The 22,464-nt window shown below is 53.3% G+C and overlaps 1 protein-coding gene across 1 annotated transcript in view; it reads left to right on the forward strand.

Moving 5' to 3' along the window:
• LOC144724931 (laminin subunit alpha-5-like) overlaps positions 1 to 22,464 on the forward strand; it is a 218,783-nt gene that overhangs the window by 139,164 nt on the left and 57,155 nt on the right. Inside the window, 5 exon segments of the mRNA XM_078604249.1 lie at positions 16,499 to 16,612; positions 17,005 to 17,132; positions 19,141 to 19,221; positions 20,612 to 20,826; positions 22,191 to 22,291. Of these exon segments, the coding sequence (XP_078460375.1) occupies positions 16,499 to 16,612; positions 17,005 to 17,132; positions 19,141 to 19,221; positions 20,612 to 20,826; positions 22,191 to 22,291 (639 nt within the window).

A 22,464-nucleotide genomic window follows, 5' to 3' on the forward strand; every position in this document is an offset into this window, starting at 1 on the left:
GGCAAGGCTTCTCCAGATAAATCAAGGGCATTATTATTATTATTGTTAGTATGGCTATTATGCTCCCACATTTTTCTTGTTATAGCTGTGCGTTAAGACCAAATGCCTGCAGTTAAAAACACTAACATGCTGAGACCCCCTTCGCTGTAAGGACAGGGAAGACGAGTGCCAGGTTTATTTTACTTTACGGTCTGTAAACCATCCCTCACTGGAGTATGTGCTGTTTGTAAGAATTTCCTGCACTTTGTAAATCACAGCGAGGTTCACAGAATGTGCGTGCGTGTGGATGTTTACGGGTGTGTGTGCACGTGCTTTGCAGCGGGGGGGGGGGGTAGCGTAGTGGTTAGCGCACTGCACCACGAGCCCGGTGAGCCGGGCTCGATTCTCCATCACTACCAGTAACGGTGGCGGACGTTTGAACCGGTCCTGGGCCGCCCTTGGCTTGACTCGGCCACAAATGAGTGCCTGGTGCGGTGTGTAAACATCGCCACTCGGGAGACAAAGGCGGCTGGGCACGGTGCTTGCCGCCGACCCACTCATGTGCCGTGGCCACCCTTTGTAGGTGCTCACTAACAGCACTTGCCCAAACAGCTTGTTAAGGCTGTACGGGAGATCTTTGTCTTGTATGTATGTATGTTTGCATGCATGCGTGTATGCGTGTGTGTGCTTTTTTGTTTCAACTGTCAAGCCCCTTTGCCCCCATTACCCCCGCCCCCCACCCTCCTCTCTCCCATTTGGTGGGAAAATAATGTAAAGCCAGATGCTCCCTGTCCCCACGAACTTCCAATGCCTCCGCCAAGTGTAAGCTGCAGTTTGTTTTGGGAGCGACGTCTCCGTTTGTCAAACACGAGTGAAAAGGGAAAGCCACGAGCCCTGGGAACGCCGGCGGTCACCACCTCCTCCTCGTACCCGGACGTGAACCAGCGTGGAGAATGTTGCTGCTTCGGGGGGTTGTTTTGGGGGGTGCGCACAATGGGTGCTCATTAAAGCCCGGGAGGGGGGGGGGCAGGGTTACTGCTGCACCGCCGGGCCCCCGGGAATGGCCTTGCTTAATTAGCAGGGGGTCTCCCCTGCCCCCCCGCTTCTCTCCACCCCCACCACCACCACCACCCCGCCGGCCAGTAATGAGCATCTGGCCTCCATTTGTCATGGCGTCGAGTTCAAACGCAGAGGGACTTTGCGCCCGAGCGGGTTTGGGGGTCTGCCGTGGCGCAGCGGGTCGGCGCTCTTGTTACGATTAATCCGATAAATCCAGAAGTCAGGCCGAGAGTCAATAGGGACCGGCGTTCTTCGTCGCAAGGCCCACGGGCCACTGGCGGACCCTGGAGGCCTTTAGTGCGGCCCCTGACGTGCGGCCCCCGACAATACACAACACGTGACCACCCCTTCCCCCCCTCCATTATCAACGTGCTGCTGTCGAAAACCCCCCAATGGTTTCAAATGTGTGGCGGCCCTCGCACGCTGATGGTGTCTTCTCGCCAAAAGTGGACTCCCCCGTTTGAAAACGAGTGAAGAACGCTGCAACAGGCAACAGTTGTGTCACTCGCGCGCTCTCCCCCCTCCAAACGGTCGAGTCGCGTGGGAGTCGTGTGACGTCACTAACGCGAGCACGAAGTCGCTTTTTGCACGTGGACGTGAGATGTTTCAGAATCCCCCCCCCAAAAAAAGTGCGAAAGAGGTCTGAACTTTTCAGAATCCGAAAATTCTAAATCCCAAGTTCTTTAATCGAAACTCATGCCCTGAGTTTTATCGTCAGACATGGCGAACAACAGCGGCGAAGTATGGTCAAACAAGTATTGCCTAACAACCCCTATGAGCAACACAGAATAGTGAGGCCTTAATCCAGCAGTTGGAATGACAAAGGGCTGAAAATTATGATTATTAATGATATTAAATCTTGACTTAAAGCATTAATGGTATTGTTCATTTGTTTTAAGCAATTAATGGCATATTCAGATACTGGCTTCCTCTGGAGGAATGTGAAATTTCCATCGCTGGCCCTGAATATTATCACCGGTCCTCGACCTTCCCCGAGGTAAACTCAGTCTAAAATGAGCACCTGGGAGACGAAGCTGACCGGGCGTGGGGCTCACGGCACCATCTCCCCGTCTCCTTTTCCGCCGCGCTGACCTTAACATGCGCTCGCTAACAGCACTCCCCCCTCCGTCCTCCCCCAGTCTGTAGAGGCCTTGCACAACAACGGGATCTTTGCCTTTGTTTGTGTGAGACCGTGCTACGACTCTAGCTACCTGGGGTTTGGTCCCTGGCCCGGGCACGTGAGGGGCACGTGGCATCCGAACTTGTTGTGGACCACACCGAGGTTAAGGTTAGGGGTTCGTGGTGGCGAGATGTTAACTTCCTCGCCTGATGTATGGGAGGTGTTGGGTTCGATCCTGTACATTTGGAGTTTGCACGTCTCTCTCTCCCCGTGTTCGCGTGGATTTTTCTCCGGGTCCTCCGGTTTTTCCCTCCACATCTGGACTCAACGTGCATTCAGAGTATTTGGCTGCTATACATTTCCCCACGATAAGCCACTTCGTTTGTGGCCAGGTCGCTTCTTAAAAAGAGCTACATAGCTCAGTGGGCCGTACCTGGTAAAATTAAAATAGTTCAGTTTAATTTAGCCTCACAAAGTGTCTGTCACGATGTGTAAACAGCCTTGGGGAGACAAAGGCGGCCGGGCATGGTGCTGGCCACCCATCCCCCCCGTGCCGTGCCGGTCTTTATAGGTGCCCGTGAATAGCATTTGCCCCAACGGTCTGTTCAAGGCTACACGGGGGATATTTGTCTTTGCGTGTGCAATGTCCCTCTCTTTGAAAGCCACGCCGTTTCACAGTTTGCCTTCAACTCTCAGCAGACGTCTGCAGGTATTTTGTGGGAGAGTGAATAGCGGCGCAGTGTGTGCGAGACCCCGTCAGGGTCTTTCCAGCCTCTCACGCGTGCACATGTTTGGAGTTTCGCCTCCCGATGCATCCCAACTGCGCTATTGAAGCCACATTGAGGCCGACGACTCCTCTGGAACCCCCCCCCCCTGCAGGCGACACACACGGCGCATTGTGCGAGGGAGACCGGCCGTCGCAAACATGACACCGCACGGCCGCAGCGTGTCCCACGCGGTGCTGGGCTAGCTCGGTGGCGGTAGGAGTGGGGGCGGGGGGGGCGGCCCAGTGTTGTCTGTTTGCTCAACAAAACCTTGTTCTTGCCATAAAGACCCCTGTTACACCTCGTGCTGCTACTTGCACTGCAGTGCTCTCGATATTGTAAGCGTGTCGAAACACGAGGGCAAGGTTAGAAACGCGCACACCGCACACCACTAAATCACCTCGAGGTCAAAATCCCATTGTGGGATGCGCGCTGTCCAGCGGTCGTGCTGCAGCGCACACCGCGCGGTACGAAACCGGGACCGCTGACAGCGATGCAGCGCGGCTCTGCGCGCCGTTTCGCTTTCGAGCTTTGGGAGTGTGATTTGCGATGTCCTTAACATTAAAAAAAATCTATTTTCAGTGCTCTTCTCAAAACTTACCACGTTTATATATGTGTGCGTGCGGGAGCCGTTATAGCCGCCGACGTTACTTTTGAGGACACACGAGGAGGTCCGGAGGCTCTCGTCGCTAGGCCTCTCTTTACCCACCGCTGGGCGCCCGCGCGTCTCCGTCGATGCCTCTGCGACGGCGGACTGTGGCCACGCATCAATTTCTACGTCTCGTTCCTCCGAGCTACGGTTGGCCACGTCAGATGGAAACTTTAACTTGGCGCGGTTACTTCTTGAAGTTTCGGTGATCTGGTGCCAGCAAGGACGCTGTCCCGCTCGCTCGCTGCTCCGCACTCGAGGACCTGCGCTCGTCAAGAAGTGGCTCAAAGTCCCCAGAATCAAACTGAGAACCACGCTCGTGACTCCGACGCTCGCCTTATATGAGTGCCCCCAACGCTCCCCGCCACCTTTTTTTAGTTATTGTTGTTGTTGGATTCTGTCTGGCAAAGGAGAGGTCACTGGGGAGGAGGTGGGGGAGGAGGGGGAGGAGGGAGGGAGGGAGGGAAGGGAAAAAGAACGGAAAGAATGATTCTACGCGAAAGCATTTCGTGTCGGGCTGCGTCTCTGAAATAAAAAAGAGCAAAAAATGATTTACAGTAGAGGTCAAAGAGATGCATTTGAAGAAAGCGACTGGTGAAGAAAGCGTCCATCCTTCAAGTACAGTTTGTTCTCCCCTAACGCCGCGTGTTGTTTTCATGACGCGAACTGTAAGTAACGCGATGCATGTATGAGGGAACACATGCGAACGCGATCGAGTGAGCAGAACTACGTCGCACGAGCAGGAATAAGCAGTCGTGCGGCCGCCTCGGCGTAGCACCGCACAAGGCGGGATGCTGCTGGATGCTTCTAGACGCTACCCACGCGCTTCAGTCTGTGTTCGACCTGCGCACGCATCTCGCCGTGTTATCGCGGACTGTGCTTTACGCTCTATTATTTATTATAACGCGATTTTTCCAGAACGCGGTGTTGTTCTTCAGGAACGCGACTAATACCGCGTTATTGGGGAACATGCTGTGCGTGCAAGTGGCGGCGATGGTGGTAGTCCACATGACTCACAGCTGCCTGAACCGGCTGGGCCGCGTCCACGGCACGGCATTGGAGAGAAGTGTACGGTGGGCTTTCCCGCGTCTCTCCAGCTCTCCTGTCAATCCACTGCCGGACGAGGGCCTTCGATGTCGGCCCGCCGGAAATTGACGAGCAAAGACGAGGAGGACCGCCGACGAGACGGAACGCAATGGTGTGACGGTGGCCTAGAGGGGCAGGGTGAGCGACTTGGGAATTTCATAGCAGAATGTCGCGCGAAAACGGCTTCAAACATAGTCAGACAGAGGTTGAAAGTAGTGGGGCACGCATCCAGGATGGAGGAGGGGGACGCGCTACCGAGTGTTGTGTTGGCTTCCGCAGGTCAGTGACCGCGAGTCAGGCCTGAAGCCAGATGGTGGGCTGCTGTAGGAGCAGACTCTGGAGTTGATGTCAACGGCTCAACAAGTTTGTGGGATCTCGTGAAAGCAAGGAAGCGACTCTGCAGTGTGGAGGCGTTCACGGCATCGGTCACGATGAACTTTTAGGCCTTTAGTGTGCGGCTTCAGAGCAACAACTGTTTTAGCTAACAACTAAACGTAGTGTTGAACATCTTAGCACATGTTTCATTCTTGATTTGAAGCTTTTGTGACTGCAGGAATCCATACTCTTTGGTTCTTTCGATAAAGTAAAAAAAAACATTTATATTATTTTTTTTCATTATTTTTTTCTACCTACATGACTTTACCGAAAGAACCAAAGAGTGCATGTTTCATTGCCAGAAAGGGTGAAACCTATTCTTATTTTTCATCATTTTTTGACACTGGCAAAAGAGGTCCCACAGATATAATTGCTCGAGCCGAGCGGTAAGTGTGCCGATAATTGCATCGTCTTGGCACCGGTGAGACAAGGCCGCAAAGAAGGCTGTCTCTGGTGTGGGCCAATTCGATTCAAAGGCAATGCCTATATAATTATCAGAGCATGCTTATTTGCATATTTTGCCGCAAGAGCGTGTGGGTAATGCCGACCTGTCTGCCTTGCAAAAGGTGGTGTTTGAATACCTTAACACCCCCTGTTTTATTTGCCAGAAAGGGTAAAAACCTATTCTTAGTTTTCGCAGCTTATTCCCCCTGCGCATTTTATCGCAAAAAATAACGATGACGTCCTCTGACATCCGCTGCGCTGGCTACGATTACGCTGTTGATTGCCGGCCCGGTCGAGAGCGAGTTTTAAACCTCCAAGATTTCCGGTAGACTCGTGCGGCGAATGCCTTTGTCTGAGCCCCGAGCTAGAACTGCTGAGAACAACGTTTTAACTCGCAGGATTCCCACCAGAGGTTATTAAGTAACGTCTCTTTTGTGGTTTCAACCACAGCCAACAATAATTGCACTAAAGTCAAACACAGATTTGGTTTTGTACGTGATTTGACCTTGACCAGCCCCTGAAGCCTTAAAAGGCAAATCACTCTCTCATGTGCGCAAGAGACTGGGCACGCTATCAAGACATCTCTCATCCACGACGTAGCCATGCACAGCCAGATGGGACGGTTCCCAGAGGGCTTGATTCACAACCTGAAAGTCGCGAGTTCAAATCCCGGGCACGGGACGACTCGGTCAATGATCTTCCCAGTGGGTCGGTTGATAAAGCGATTACCGTACTTTTTGGTTCTTTCGGTAAAGCCATGTAGGTATAGAATACAATAAATTAAATCACGACGTTTCGGGCGCAACACAAGCGTCCGTCATCAGGTGGGACAACCACAGCAATTGTTTCTTGCTGTGGTTGTCCCACCTGAACGTCGTGATTTAATTTCTTTTATTTTCTACCTACGTGACTTTACCGAAAGAACCAAAGAGTATGGATGCCTGCAGTCACGAAAACTTCAAATCTCAATTAAAGCGATTACCGTTTTTGCTTGGGAAGTCAAAAGTGGTTGTTCCTCCTCGGGGTGTTGTCTGGTGCACCCTGCCTGAGAAATGTGGAATTTCCACCAGTGGGTCAAGATTTCTCAAGAGAGATTTGGCTCCGCCACTCGCTCGTAGGAACGTGGGGGGCGCAGTTCAACTCGGCGGTTGGAAATGGACCGCAGCCGTATGGGGGCTCATGTTGATGGAGTGTGCTCTTATTCCCACTGACAACAGCTGACCACAGCCGGAAACGTTTTTTTTTGTAATAACTTTTTTTTACTCCTTAAATCATGCCAATAATAATATTATAATAATTCTCTTATTTTGTCCATAAAAGCTTCATTTCATCTGCAGAGGTTTTTATTTAGGCGGTTTCCGTATTGCGTTTTTTGTTTTTAATGAGGATGGTGAGTGAATGTGGGACGGAAGCCAAAGTCCGTGGAGGAAACGCGCTCGTGCTCGCCTGCGCCGCGGGGGGGGGGCAGAAAGCACCAAGCGCACGGGCCCACGGCCTCTTCGCTGCGCTGCCAATTGTTGCCATCTCGAAGTAGACGTCCGACCCCACGTGGCCAGCGCAGCACCTGAGGGGCGTACCGCCACGCCGAGCCATGCTCGTGAGCGTCCGATAACCCGACACATTTAACAGTCCACAGAGGTTTATTTTGCGGGTTAGATCGCGTAAATATATGAATGTGTCGTTAAAACCCACCACCACCCGACACAGCCAACTAGTAAGGGTTGTCACATAAACAGAACGTGCCAATTCGTCACTAGTACAGCACTAACCGGTGTGTTGGAGAGGCAAGCCACAACATTCACAATCTGAGTACGACGTTTCGCCAGTAATCACAACTAGCTTCATCAGGCGACAGCCAGATCTGTGGAGTAGTCCATCTGTTTCGTTCTTTATATGGAGGCGTAGATGTGGTGACCACGCTTCTGTGCTCTTGCGCAAAGTGGGGGGGAGGGGTGGGGATTAATGAGTCAACGTACATTATGCATGTGCATTATGTGAGCCCTTTGATCTTGTCCATTTGAACGTTTTTTCGTTTAGTTTTGTGCCCGTGTATGTACGGCACTTTGGTCAATCAACGATGGCGAGATGTTAACGACCTCGCCTGGTATGGAGGAGGTCGTGGGTTCGATTCCGACCCTGACGCCGCCTGCTGTATATTTGGAGTTTGCGTGGTCTCTCCCGAGGTTGTCTGGATTTTTCTCCAGGTCCTCCTGTTTTTCCCTCCACATTTAGAAACACGGAGTTTCGAGTATTTGGCTGGTATAAATGTCCACGCGATAATCCACTTAGTTGAGCTATAATTTGTAGCCAGGTCGCTTCTGAAAAAGAGCTGCATAGCTCAGTGAGCCTTACCTGGTAAATTAAATAAATTAGTTTAGTTTCGTTTCATCCATGCAGAGAGCGAGTAATTTTGCCTTTTCCAACCGCGACAGCTTCTTTGGACTATCTGTCGTAAATGAGAACCAGGTGGTTTGAAACGAGGCTCGGCGGATTAAAAAAAACTTGCACCGTTGCTTAAACCGCCACGACGGGGGAGATCTGTTGGTATGCGAGCCGCAAGTGCAGCCCCTTTACACTGCTGTCGTAGCGTCGCAGTGGCATGGAAAAGGGCCCATTGCGCATGGGCTGATGGCCTAAAAGCAACATGAAACTTTTCACGTGGAGACCCAGTCCCGGAGGTCTGTTCATCATGACCCTGACGGTGGAGTTGTGTTTGTTTTTAAGCTGCCGCTAATCTTTATTGCCGTGCCCTCACTCTGCCAGCAAGTAAATCCCTGCGCCCTTCTAAATATTTATCCTGCTGCAGGTTCCTGTGGTATTTCCCTCAACTCTTTTGAAACGTGAAAAAATAAATATATATTAAAAGAAGCACCTTTTAAAGCCTTAAACATTTATTTTCGGTCACACTTGGCCACAACAATCGTAACTCAGCACTGCCTTATAAATGTAAACTTTGTTTTGGAAACAAACGGACACTGTACTTCAGAGCCGAGAGGGACACAGGAGGGTGGCAGGAGGCGCAGACTCGCGCCGCTTGGAGGCAGTCCGACACTGACGGAAATTCTACATTCCTATGGCAGACAAGTCTGTCCACATATGTAACGTCCCTCGAAGTAGTCCCAAATGATGGGTTGATGATGTATCCCCATCCGGGGCACTAATTCATGGCCTTGCGACTGCATAGAGCTGCCTGCTGACAAGAACACAATTGAAGACATGTGATGTTGTATTCATTTTGCCCGTTACACGCGCTGCTATCGTGCAAGAACATTGTCATTTCGGGGCACGCAAGTGACGTGACCAGTGGCACGGTTATCGTTCGTCCAGGCGACTGTGCCGGGGGGCCCCGTAGCTGGGAGGAGTCCAGGCCCTGAGCTACGAAGTATGGGGGGGGGGAGGTGGCGGTGAGCAGACAATGACCCCCATTGAATTCTGCCACGCCAGTGCCAATAAAGCCACAGGCCACCCTGTGACACCTCTGCTCAACACCCTCCGTGGGTATAAGTTACCAGCGCCACCCACTGGGCACCGCCAAGCCGCGTAACCGAGCAGGCGAGCCTGCTCGACACGATCTGCCGAAATAAGCCGCGGGAAGCCGTGTTTTTAATTAACAAGAAAAAAAATTGTATCACGATTTGCTTTTTCTTTTTTCGTTCGGCTTCATCGTTGGGGCAGGAGCCTGGCGTTCCCACGATGTCTGCTGTTCAGAGCAACCCACAGATGCAGCTTTAGCTGCCTTGAGGCGCCCAGACGACAACAACGAGAGCAAAAAAGATTCCCACTGCTTCTTGGCCGACCTCTCCACCCGGAGCGCAATTGGTCAGGCCGTGTCAATTAAATGTCTTCGGTATCGATTGCTGTGCCGGCTCTCGGGCAGACAAACACATTCCAGGAATGTCGATTGCCAGCAGCTGCCCATCTGACCGAACGGGACAACTCCGCTGGGCCACGATGGGGGCCTCATTGGGAGAGCCGCCCCCGCCGGCCGCCTGGGGCTCTCCAAGTTGTGACTGTGCCACTTGAGACGGGTTCGTTGCCGGGAGTCGGCGGCTGACTCGGCCCATCATTTATTTCGTGGTCTGTAAAATGAGTACCGTTTAGCGAGCAGGTTAACAGGTTTTTTTGTGGAGAGACAGGCCCCAGTCATGCACACGTGCAGCTGGATTCGGGTTTCCCCCGCACTGTGTGGGTCGCGTGCGACGTTACTTGACCACGCTCCACCGTGCCGGGCTGTGCAGGTTGGTGAGGGCGGGGAGGAGCGAATTTGCTGGGGGATAGAAGTACGGTACAACGGTGGGTCCTGGTGCACCGCTTCTCTGTGCTGCGCACATTTTAGCCCCAGTCGGCAAAAGTGAATTTCCACCACGGAATCCTGGGCCAGCCATGGAGCTTGAGCAATGCTCGTCAGAAGAGGGAGACTGTTGTTCACCTTTTGGCTTTTAAAGTCTCGCTTTCTTTAAAGTCAGTGGCTGTTCGGACGAAGTGGCCCATAAGATCAATGTGCATGAACATCCCCGATAGTTTAACACATAGGATTTCACGACCATTATTATGCATAATAGAAGGTTTTTTTGGGGTTAGATTGCGTAAATATAAATGTGTCGTTGAAAGCGACACCACCAGACACAATTGTAAATGTTGTGGGTTTACTCTCCAACACGCCGGTGTGCTGAACTCGTAACGAATTGGCGTGTTTTATTTTCCATAACAAACCTTACTTAATTGGCCGTGTCGGGTGGTGGCGGGTTTAACGACACATTCATATTTACGTGATCGAACCCGAGTAACCTCTAATACGAACATCCTCGATTATGAGTCCGTATGTTCAGGTAAACCCACACAATGCAATGTTCAGAACTTTTGAATCATTTTAATGACTCGCACCCAAATCCATCCCCTGCACCTGGAGCCAGGTGTGTTGACAGCATTGATGATGTCATCATGACATCACTGGTGGGTGCGTGACATCGGCGTGAAAGACCCGCCGTCTCTGAATCCTAGCTCATGGGAACGCGCAGAGACCCGCGGTTGAACATAAAGGGCGTCGTTTGTTTAACACTGGGTGGAGCAGTGGCGGCATGCTCGCGATGAATCCGGCTGACCCGATTTATGGAGTGCTGAGCGAATAATGGACAAGAGGACTTGAGTGCTGAGTTAATCCTGTTAGCCGTGTGTGTTTTTTATTCCACGGGTAACAAGTTAAGATCGAGGCTTAAGGTTTTTTTTGTTGCATTAAAACAATTTCGCGCGTGTACACATCCCATCGAGGTACGCGCTTGCGCAGTGCCACGACTGCCGCGCGCGCCGGGTTATTTTTGTTCACCAGATTTTTTTGCGTGCGATTAGTTTAAGGTCCGAGCCTAACGATACGTTGCGTACTGGAAAAAAAGAAAAACACCGATGTTTTTGCAACGACCGTATAACACCGGGGGAGCGCTCTGCACGCGTTGCCTCCCCTTGGGCTTTACATGGCGCGTCTGTCTCATGGTCGACTGCAGATTAAACACAAATGGGATGAGGCGAACCTTCCTGTTGTCTGTTCCCCTCAAGCAGGGGTGGGGAACCTTTTTTCTACCACGGGCCATTTGGATATTTATAACATCATTCGCGGGCCATACAAAATTATCAACTTAAAAATTAGCCTGTTATATTTGGTCAAACGTTTAAGTAACTCACCCCTAATGTGATGGCTGGAACGGCTTCTCTTTGGCGAGGCGTGTGCTGTTAGCTGGTATTGATGATGTTGCTACTCGCAACTGCTTTTCCAGGTTTGCTCCTAGATTTATTGAATTTCGAGTCCCGCCTGCGGTTGCCTTGGCAGGGCCACACCAAATGATTTTGTGGGCCTCACACGGCCCGCGGGCCGGACGTTCCCCACCCCTGCCCTAAACAATAGCTTTATAAGCGATTGTGCATCTTTTTTTCGTGCTCTGCAATGAGGCACGCAACATTGCGGTGTTGGGAATGCGGAATCTCCACCGCTGGGCTCAGGGTCACCAACAGGTCGAGACGAGCGCTGCTCGACGATTTCTGTGGAAGATAAAAACAAAATACCGTGAGCAGCACTGGCGGAGCCAGTGGGGGAGGGTGGGGTGGCATGTGCCCCCCCTAATGATCCCATCGAAATCCCTAATTTCGATCGGATCATTGGGGTTTATTAGTAATAAATTGGCATTTTGCGACCCCCACTGCCACTGTGTAGCATATTATTACGTGCCAGGGACTCTATGAGATGAGAGGACAATAGTCTGAGTCCATAATTGACAATAAGGAACGGCAAAGCAGTTATAAGTGACTCACAGAATTGTGCGCAGTTGCGTATACAGCACACGACTTCGCTGAAGGCATTCACCTTCAGCGAGCGCGATGCCGATCACTCAATAAAGTGGCTTATCACATGGATATTTATCTCAGCCAAATGCTCTTAACGCATGTCGGTTCTAAAACCACGAGGCGAGAGACATGCAAACTCCAAATATACAGCAGGTGTCGGGGTCGGAGATGGAACCCACGACCTCCTGCATACCTGGCGAGGTCGTTAACATCTCCTAGCCACCATGGCGCCCAAGGTTGTGGAACAGACAATTTCAGTGGGCAGAACTTGCCAAGGGCACCGGCAAGGCAGCCGTGGCTTGGGTGTCGGTGCTGAGCGTGGCTCTGCCACCGGCCCATGGGGGGCAGCCACTGTTTCAATGGATCACGTAGGCCAGTCTCATGTCGAACGGGCAGGTGATTAATGTCGAGTTGTTCGGGGTGTCCACGTGGTGCAGATTCGTTGATCAGCGTCGATCGTCGATCTCGCGTGATATGTGTTTGTTGCGCTTTTGTCAGGTGACGCAAATGAGGCCCCTATCCCGGTGCCTTGAGTTCCCATCTGGTGAAATAATGAACCCGGCGACACGAGTTTGATTCCCGCTCACGGCCAACACCAGTGACGATTATCTGAACTGGTCCTAGGCCTCCCCTAGGTCTACTCGACGTCAAATGCGTACCTGTTGCGGTGCGTAGTAAACATCGCCACTGGGGAGACAAAGGCAGTCGGGCGTGGTGCTGGCCACCGGACCCCATCGTGTACCGTGCCAGCCTTCATAGGTGCTCGCTAACAGCACTTGCCCCAACAGTCTGTTAAAGTCTACACGGGGATTCTTTGTTGTTTCATCAGCCAGCATCTTTAAGGCCCTCCGATCACCAAACCACTGCCAATAAACGTTTGATTGTCATGATTCAACGCTTTTCCCGGGACTTAGAGAGCCACACTCAGACAACCGATTGAGAATTTTCAGAGCAGTTAAGGCGGCCTACCAAGCCAGACTTAACGGCCGTCTTGTTTAAACAGAAAATCCACTTCAGGTTTGGGGCAGTTGTTAGCTCGCCGGTCTGTTTCAACAGTGCGTAATGTTGTTCCTCCTTTTAAAAGGGCCACGAATGTCCTCTGTTTATTTGTCGATGAGGTTTTGTGTCCGATCGCACCACTCGTGCTATCTACTCAACCGCAAACTTAGAGAACCTCTGGGATTTAATTGTCCTCAAATGAACGAAGGGCTCGCAAGTTGAATCCACACACGGCGAAGCTGTCCACTGCCTTCACGGGTGGAGATTCAAATAAAATCCGGTGGCGTGAGATTGTCGAAGCACCGAGCAGACGCATCGACCCACACTGACGTGAACCGCTGTGAACGATGCAAGTCGGTGAGTCTCTGTGTGAATCTATAGGTCTCTATGTGAGTCTATGAGTCTCTCTATGTAAGACCACACAGCCATGAAAAGCTGGGAACTGTATTACAGTCTGCGGGTATCCGTGTCTATGGGTCTCTTTGCGAGTCTGTGAGTCTCTGTGAGTCGTCGGGTCTCTGTGAGTCTACGGGTCTCTGTGTGAAAGCACACGAGCCCAGTGAACCACTGTCAACTCTGAATGTTCAACACAGCCATTGAAGCCAATCGCACGTCAAATCAAGCGATGTCCTGGCTAAGTGATCTGAGCTTATAAACTCGTGAGTTGCTGCAGATCCAGCCAAACACAAAGAGAGAGGAAGAGCTTTGCACGCAAAGGCAGGCACGATCAATGAGCGCCACAGTGAAGTCGTGTCTCTCGCGTGAACCACGTGCACGCCGCCCATTGATACCCCTGGCCAGCCTCCCCTGTCTGGCCAGGAGCGCCGCTGTGGCTAGGAGATGTTAATTACCTCGCCTGGTATACAGGAGGTCGTGGGTTCGATCCCGACCCTGACACCTGCATATTTGGAGTTTGCGTTTCTCTCTCCCCGTGGTCGCGTGGATTTTTCTCCGGGTCCCCCGGAGTTTTTCCTCCACATTTCGAATCATGTGTTTAAAGTCTTTGGCTGCTATAAATTTCGACATGACAAGCCACTTAATTGGGCGTATCATTTGTGGCCAGGTCGCGACTGAAAAAGAGCTATACTGCTCAAGTAGGGCTTACTTGGTAAGATAAAATATAGTCTTTTTCATCCATAATGTGCCTCACATTTCCTCCAACATCGTTGAAATGGAGACAATCTGACTCGTGCTCGCCTCCATTAGGGGCACAGGGACCAGCGATGGAAATTCCACATTCCCATGCTGGGAGACAGTGTCTTACGACGGCAACCCCTATTTTTCATGTCACGTACACATACAGTTCACCAGTGACATACTGCCAGATGAGGGCTTCCTATAGCCATCGAGGACCATCCGGGGTTATTTCACCATACTTCACCACGCTGGTCAGTGCGCATTGGTGAAGGTGAGAAGCCCAGGATAAGTGCCCCGGTGTGTCACCACTGGTGTCAGCCACGGCCGGCAACTGAACCTAGGCCTCTGGGTTCACAGCAGCACCGTGCGCTTGCACTGACCGCTGCTCCACCGCTTATCACAAGATTGTTCCAAATGTGTTGACTTTAGCGGTACAATGGGCCCAACTTACTGCCTTCCGAGTGCGAGTTGAACACTCTCTAATAGCCGCATTGCCGCATTGGTTCGATACATAACCACGGGGCGTGAATTCCCAAAGCGAACAACGTTGTGTGGGCGTGAGCGTCAATGTGTCCGTGAGTTACGTCCATCTGGCTGGCTCGTGCAATTAAGTTTTCTCTGCTTTTCTTGTTCGATATAAATCAAGTCAAGCCCTCGATGTGCCACAGCGTGCGCGGTTGTGGTTCTGCCCCCCCTCCCCCCGCCTGCTCACCTAAACGTCTTGCAATGTCCGGGCCTGACAGATCTCACACGAGCCGGGGCGTACACCAGTCTGGGACACTGAAACACACACTGTACGCACCACCGACAACTCTTGATGATGTGTTTTAGATTTCGAGGTCATCGTTGAGGTCATCGTTGGGGGCGTCGCGGTGGCGAGATGTTAATTGCCTCGCCTGGCATGCGGGAGGTTAGAATCGCAATCAGAATATTGATTTATACTTGAAGGAATCCAATGAGCTATAAATCTCCTTTTAACAGATGTCCATGGGTTCATCCCCTCCCTGACACCTGCTGCATATTTGGAGTTCACATGTCTCTCTCTCCCTGTGGTCGCGTCGATTTTTCTCCAAGTCCTCTGGTTTTTTCCCCCCTCCACATATAGAAACATGCGTTTTAGAATATTTGGCTGCTATAAATGTCCACGTGACAAGCCACCGAGCTTTCATTTGTGGCCAGATTAGAGCTGCATCGCTCAGTGGGCCTTACCTGGTAAAATTAAAACAGTTTATGTTTAGTTTGGGAATAATAAACTTTGATGTCCTTTAAATTTCAGTCGAAGTTATTTCCTGACCCCAGTGGTGAGAAACTCCACTTCCTTTGGTGGGGGCGAGTCTCGCCGGTACAAACAACCCCTGCCTTTTGTGATCGCAAGGTTATCTGTGAGCCGTCGATGAAAAATATACAAAAATACGTACTTTCGTGAACGTGTGTGTGTGTGTACTCAAACGTACGTGGCATGTTCACGTGACGTATTTGGGAAGCAATTCACAATCTGTTCCTTGGCCAACCCCTGGCTTTGTTAGCCTTGGCACTGCCGCTGTCGAATTGAACTTGGAGTCCTTGCCCAACCCCGCTATTGCGAGGGGCGCCTCTAAAATGACTCGAGTTGAGTTCCCTCTCCTACGCAGAACCTGGCAAGCGCCAGTTGCCAACTCTCCACAAATCATCCGCTCGCTCGCTCAGGAATGCATTGCATTGGAATGCGCCCCCTAACCTTTTCTTATAAATTAAAACCCAATAAACATGTGCCCTGCCTTCTTGATGACCCCCACCCCCTGCCTCTCTTGCCCGTCTCATCATCGTTCTGTTTTCCTGGCCACGCCAGCCCGGTGCGTGGCCTCGCTGATCCCTTTAGGGGGGTTGCTCGCGAGTGGCAGACAACCGGTCAGAAATCAGGACCTCTTCACCACGACTCGCGCCGTGAGATAAACCGGCGCAATAGGGCGGCCGCTGTATCCCAAACGAATAACTATCGGCAGGAATGTATGTATGCGTGTTGAACTTCTTTCGCACCGTACGTAGCCAACCGTGATAATCGGACGTGCCGGGGAAGGAAAACAAACTAAACACAAAAAGCATTTTAACGAAATTAGTTTTCAATCTGGATGATTTAAAAGTCCATTGCTCCAGTGGCTTCCTAATATCGGAAGGAAGAACTTTCCAGACGGCTCTTCCGGGTGTCCGAAAGCGCGCGGTGCTGTGGCCATCCTTGTTTGTACTTATGCAATTTGTACTCTATGTGAGTTACACTTTGTTTAGAAATATTTGTTTATGGTGACTTGCTTACTTTTCCTCTAATTTTCACTCGTTTTGTCTCTTGTTTGTCGTTGTAACTCGCTTCGAGAGTTCCGTGAAAAAGAGCTCCGCAGCTCATCGGATTCCTCCAGGCAGAATAAAGATTTCCGATTAGGAATTATTGTGCTTCCTCTTGCTTGTCCGCCCCCCTGTGGGTGCGCGAGGCTTAGTTGGGGGATCTTTTGCGTGTCGCGTCGTGTTGCATGCGCGTGCGTCATCTGCGTGCTGTGCGTGTCGTGCGTGCTGAACCCGCAGGAGTGCGCGCCCGGCTACTACCGGGACACGCGGGGGCCGTACCTGGGCCGCTGCCTGCCCTGCGACTGCAATGGACACTCGGACCAGTGTGAGCACGGCACCGGAGCCTGCCTGGTACGAGCAGCACTCACACGGCGCCAAGACGCTGACTCGCACGTCACCAGACGCTGGCTCGAAGAAAAGAAGCGCCCTTTGGTTGGCATAGGCCTTGCTGCAAGGAATGTCATTTGCCCGTGGGGCCCCGGTGCACACTCGACCACGTGCACCGCCGGTGGCCACTCCTTTAGCACCCTCGCCGAGTGGCTCCAGTTTCATTTGCGGCTGGAACAACTCATTGTGCCTAAGATCCCGGTGTTTTTAATCACTGGTGGCTGCCTGGGTGTGTACCCAGGATCTCGGAGTGGACGTATTGCCATGACGTTGGTGCGACGTTGGTGCGACGTTGGTGTGATGATGGTGCGACGTTGGTGCACTGCATGGAACCACGCGTGTCTCTCTCTCCGCAGCGCTGTCAGCACAACACGCAGGGCGAGAGCTGCGAGCGCTGCCAGCCGGGACACGTGGGCAACGCCAGCGTGGGTGCTGCCCAGCCTTGCCAGCCGTGCCCCTGTCCCCTCTCCCTGCACTCCAACAGGTGGCCCAGCCCATCACCGTCACACTCACACTAGCCTATCACCATCACTCACACTAGCCCACCACCATCAAACTCACTAGCACATCACCATCACCACACTCACTAGCCTACCACCATCACACACACTAGCCCACCACCACCACACTCACACTAGCCCACCACCACCACTCACACTTGCCCACCACCACCACACTCACACTAGCCCACCACCACCACTCACACTTGCCCACCACCACCACACTCACTAGCCCACCACCATCACACTCACTAGCCCACCATCATCACACTCACTAGCCCACCACCACCACACTGACACTAGCCCACCACCACCACTCACACTTGCCCACCACCACCACTCACACTTGCCCACCACCACCACTCACACTTGCCCACCACCACCACACTCACTAGCCCACCACCATCACACTCACTAGCCCACCACCACCACACTCACACTAGCCCACCACCACACTCACACTAGCCCACCACCACCACACTCACACTAGCCCACCACCATCACACTCACTAGCCCACCACCACCACACTCACACTAGCCCACCACCACACTCACACTAGCCCACCACCACCACACTCACACTAGCCCACCACCATCACACTCACTAGCCCACCACCACCACACTCACTAGCCCACCACCACCACACTCACACTAGCCCACCACCACACTCACACTAGCCCACCACCACCACACTCACACTAGCCCACCACCATCACACTCACTAGCCCACCACCACCACACTCACACTAGCCCACCACCACACTCACACTAGCCCACCACCACCACACTCACATTAGCCCACCACCATCACACTCACTAGCCCACCACCATCACACTCACTAGCCCACCACCACCACACTCACACTAACCCACCACCACACTCACACTAGCCCACCACCACCACACTCACACTAGCCCACCACCATCACACTCACTAGCCCACCACCACCACACTCACACTAGCCCATCACCATCACTCACACTAGCCCATAACTAGCCCACCACCACCACTCACACTAGCCCATCACTGTCACTCACACTAGCCCATCACCATCACTCACACTAGCCCATAACTAGCCCACCACCATCACACACACTAGCCCACCACCATCAAACTCACTAGCCCACCACCATCACACTCACTAGCTCACCACCACCACACTCACTAGCCCACCACCATCACACTCACTAGCCCACCACCATCACACTCACTAGCCCACCACCATCACACTCACTAGCCCACCACCACCACCACACACACTAGCCCATCACCATCACACTCACACTAGCCCACCACTATCACACTCACTAGCCCACCACCACCATCACACACACACTAGCCCACCACCACCACACTCACTAGCCCATCACCATCACACTCACACTAGCCCACCACCATCACACTCACTAGCCCACCACCACACTCACTAGCCCACCACCACCACACTCACTAGCCCACCACCACCACACTCACTAGCCCACCACCACCACACTCACACTAGCCCACCACCACCACACTCACACTAGCCCACCACCACCACACTCACACTAGCCCACCACCATCACACTCACTAGCCCACCACCATCACACACACTAGCCCACCACTAGCCCATCACTTTAAAAAGCTTTGGTGGATAGTGCTCGGATGGATGACCTCTACCATGCACAAAGAGGCTGTCATTGGGCTTGCGAGGTTGCACCGTGGGCAGCAGAGGGGGAAATCTACTGCTGCACCGCGATCCTACGCTCCCCTCCTGCACAAACCCGCACTTACCAGCGCGTTCATGTGATACGTCCCTGGATCGAGGGATGATAATTATCATTATACAATACAGCGGTAGGTGTGAACATTTGCCTGTAACATGCCGTGTGTGCGTGCGTGTGCTTACCTGCCTGTGTGTCTGTGTCCGTGCCTGTGTCCGTGCCTGTGTGTGTGTGCCTGTGTGTGTGTGCGTGTGTACCTGTGTACCTGTGTGCGTGCTTGCGTCAGTTTCTCCATGGGCTGCACTGACCGCGATGGAGAGATGAAGTGTATGTGCAAGAGCGGCTATGCGGGGAGCAAGTGTGACAGGTACCACGGTGTGACGGTGATGGGCTAGTGTGTGTGACAGGTCCGTGTGCCACGATGCTTGCGCGGTGCAAATGGTGGGCTGGTTCCCCGAGCCTCTGTGTCGCCCTGACACCGTGCAGAGCAAGGCTGCGTTTTGTAGCGCTCCCCCGTCGTTTTAGCCGCCTATTGATCATGGATGTTGCTTATTGGGAACATAAATCACCCCTTTACACGGCCCCTGCCGATTGCTCCACCGGCTCGCAATACAATCCCGGATCGATTTCAAAATCTCACTCTCAAGGCCTTAAACATCTTCCATGGACTCGCTCCCCTACCTCCGTCTCTCCCCTTGCATCTCACGCTATCTCTTCCTCTTCCCTCTCCGTGCACTCCCCTACCTCCTCGCTGTCGTCTGCCTTCCGCTTCGCTCACGCCGCTCGCCGTCAAACGAAGGCGGTCCACCGCATTGCGCGGCGCTTTCTGATGCGCTTCTGCGGCCGTCTGGAACGCTCTCCCTTCCAGGAGCTGTGCACTTTAAAATCATCTGTATTGAAAACTCATTTAATTAGAATTGCCTTTTGTCGTTTAGTTTGTTTTCTTTCCCCCGCTCCTCCGAATACCACGGTTGGCTACGTAGGGTGCTAAAGAAGTTCAACAAACAAACACAAAGTGTCTCCTCCAGCTGCCAAGCATTTTGGTCAGTGTCCCTCATCAACATTCGCTCAGTCGGAGGTCGCTCGTTCTCCTCTGCTGCCCCTATTGTCTCAGACTCCCTTCCCTCCGCAGTCTGTGCTGTCGACTCCCATACCCCTGTTTGAGTCCAAGTTCGAGACCTCCTGTGTCGTGGTGACCTTCGACCGACTGCCGCTCCCCATGAAATAAATGTGCCCACCGTTTCTATACAGCGCCTTGACGTGCGGCGACGTTCCAATGCCGGCTACATCAACACCGTATTGTAGAGACTCGCGTGGAGAGCCACAAGATCACACATCACGTGTACGTATGGCCGATTGCCTCTCTGTAGAGCCCGCGGCTGTTGGGATTCGGTGCCCTTGTAGACGCCGCGCCGATCCACGTCGCGTCGCGTTGTGCCACTCCCGGAGCCCCTCGCTGTGACGCGCAGCGCGTGTGCATGTTGCGTTCGTACGCTCCATTCCCGCTCACGGCCAACAGCAGTGACGATTATCTGAACCGCTCATGGGCCTCCCCTAGGTCGGCTCGGCCTCAAACGAGTACCCAGTGCTGTGTGTACACCTTCGCCACTTGGGGAGACAAAGGCGGCCGGGCGTGGTGCTGGCCACCCACCCCCTCGTGTGCCGTTCCGGCCTTCATAAGCGCTCGCGAACAGCGCTCGCCCCGACAGTCTGTTAACGCTACACGGGGGATCTTTGTCTTTGTGCACGTGCCTCAGGTGCGCTCCAGGCTTCTACGGGAACCCCATGGTGATCGGCAGTGCGTGCCGCCCCTGCGACTGCAACGGCAACTCGGACCCCAACATGATCTTCGAGGACTGCCACAACGTGACGGGCGCGTGCAGCTCCTGCGTGCCGGGCACCGCGGGGCCCCACTGCCAGCTCTGCGCGCCGGGCTTCTACGGCGACGCCGTCGCCGCCAAGAACTGCACCGGTGCGGCCGCCGGGGACGGGGGGATGGGCGGGCGCGGGCAGTCGAGCGGCGAGCGGACGTTGGGGTTGCTGGCGGCCTCGCGGCAACAAGGGGGCGCCTGGGTTCGATTTCCGACTCCGGCGCCGTTTTGCGCCGGAGTTTTGTGTGCTCTCACCCCCCTCCGCCCACCCGTGCACCATGTTGTGCATCGGTTGTCTCTGTGTTCTCCGGTTTCCTCCCGCAGCTGACAGAAACATTCTTGATTTGAAGCTTTCGTGACTGCAGGACGATTGCTTGCGTTGCGATCGAAACGTCGTGATCTATTATTTTTTCTACCTACGTGACTTTACCGAAAGAACCAAAGAGTTTGACAGAAACATTCCCAGGTTGACAGAGTGACCTGCGTATTAAGCAAATGGCTCAACCCGTTGCGACATCGCTTGCTTTTCTGCAACAAAAACGCGGTAGGATCCTCCTGAAAACGAGTCTTGAAACTCCGCGAAGTTTCCCCTCCCCAGGGTAAACAGGAGGAATAATAACGAACCAAAATAAACGTATCTGCGACCGCAGTGTTTGTTGAAAATGTCAACCGTTTAAATGACCGAGCGGTCGTGGGTTGGCCGCACGTCGTCCTTGCTACTGCGGGGGTTCTGCGGTTTGAGCACAGGGGCCGTCCCGGTTAATACTGCCGGGCGCGCCGTGAACCGTGAGAACACCGAGTGGCGTCTGCCTCGCGCAACGGACGCTGAAGATCCCCCGTGACATCGTTCGCCAGCCCCCCTTCACGATCCGAATCTCAGAGGAAAAAAAATAACCTAGAAATTATTAAATTGTATAAAAAAATATATATCAACATCGCCCCCTACTGGCAGACTACATCCATCACTCGCAACCGCCAGATTGGTGCTGCCTGTAACCATTGGAGAAATGTCGTGGCAAATTGTCCGATGTGTGTGGGTCGCTCTCCCGACAACATTGCCGGCGCCTTTGTTCATCTCGTGACCCCTTCATAAATAGGCTGCGTCGGGTGGAGGAGGGTGTACGACACACGCATTACGCAACGCGATCTGACCGACAAATATCGGTCGTGAATCTCAATGTTGGTCGCGAAAGCACCACGTGTTTAATACGTGTCCAAATGTGAACTGTGATGCATGCACGACGAACCAATGAGCGTTAGTACCGGTGGGGGGGGGGGTCAGTGTGGATTATCTTGGTACGTGGTGCGACTGCGCAGTGCTCGGCGTGGGCTTCCACGACGGCAGGCTCGTCGCTGCGCGAGGGCTGACGTGGGCCTCTGTGTGCGTGCGCCGTGGCCGCGTGCGTGTGTGCGTGTGTGTTTGTGTGTGTGTGCGCGTGTGCGTGTGTGTGTGCGCGTGGAGCAGCGTGCGCGTGCGACGCGTGCGGCACGCAGGAGTGTGACGTCCACACTGGCCGGTGCCACTGCAAGCCGGGCGTCACCGGGCCTCACTGCTCCAGCTGCCGCGTGAGTAGCGAGGGGGGCCGGTGGGGTGGGTGGGGGGCGACTCGCGCGCTGATCGCACGCGCGCTGAATGCACACGCGCTGATCGCACGCACGAGTCTCCCCGTGGGGCCTCTCTCTCCTTTACCGACCTGCTCTGGGCTCAAGCGCTGTGTCATTCACAAGTTTCTACCTCG

Source organism: Lampetra planeri, chromosome 22 (assembly GCF_965212315.1).
Source record: "Lampetra planeri chromosome 22, kcLamPlan1.2.h2, whole genome shotgun sequence".
NCBI lineage: Eukaryota > Metazoa > Chordata > Hyperoartia > Petromyzontiformes > Petromyzontidae > Lampetra > Lampetra planeri.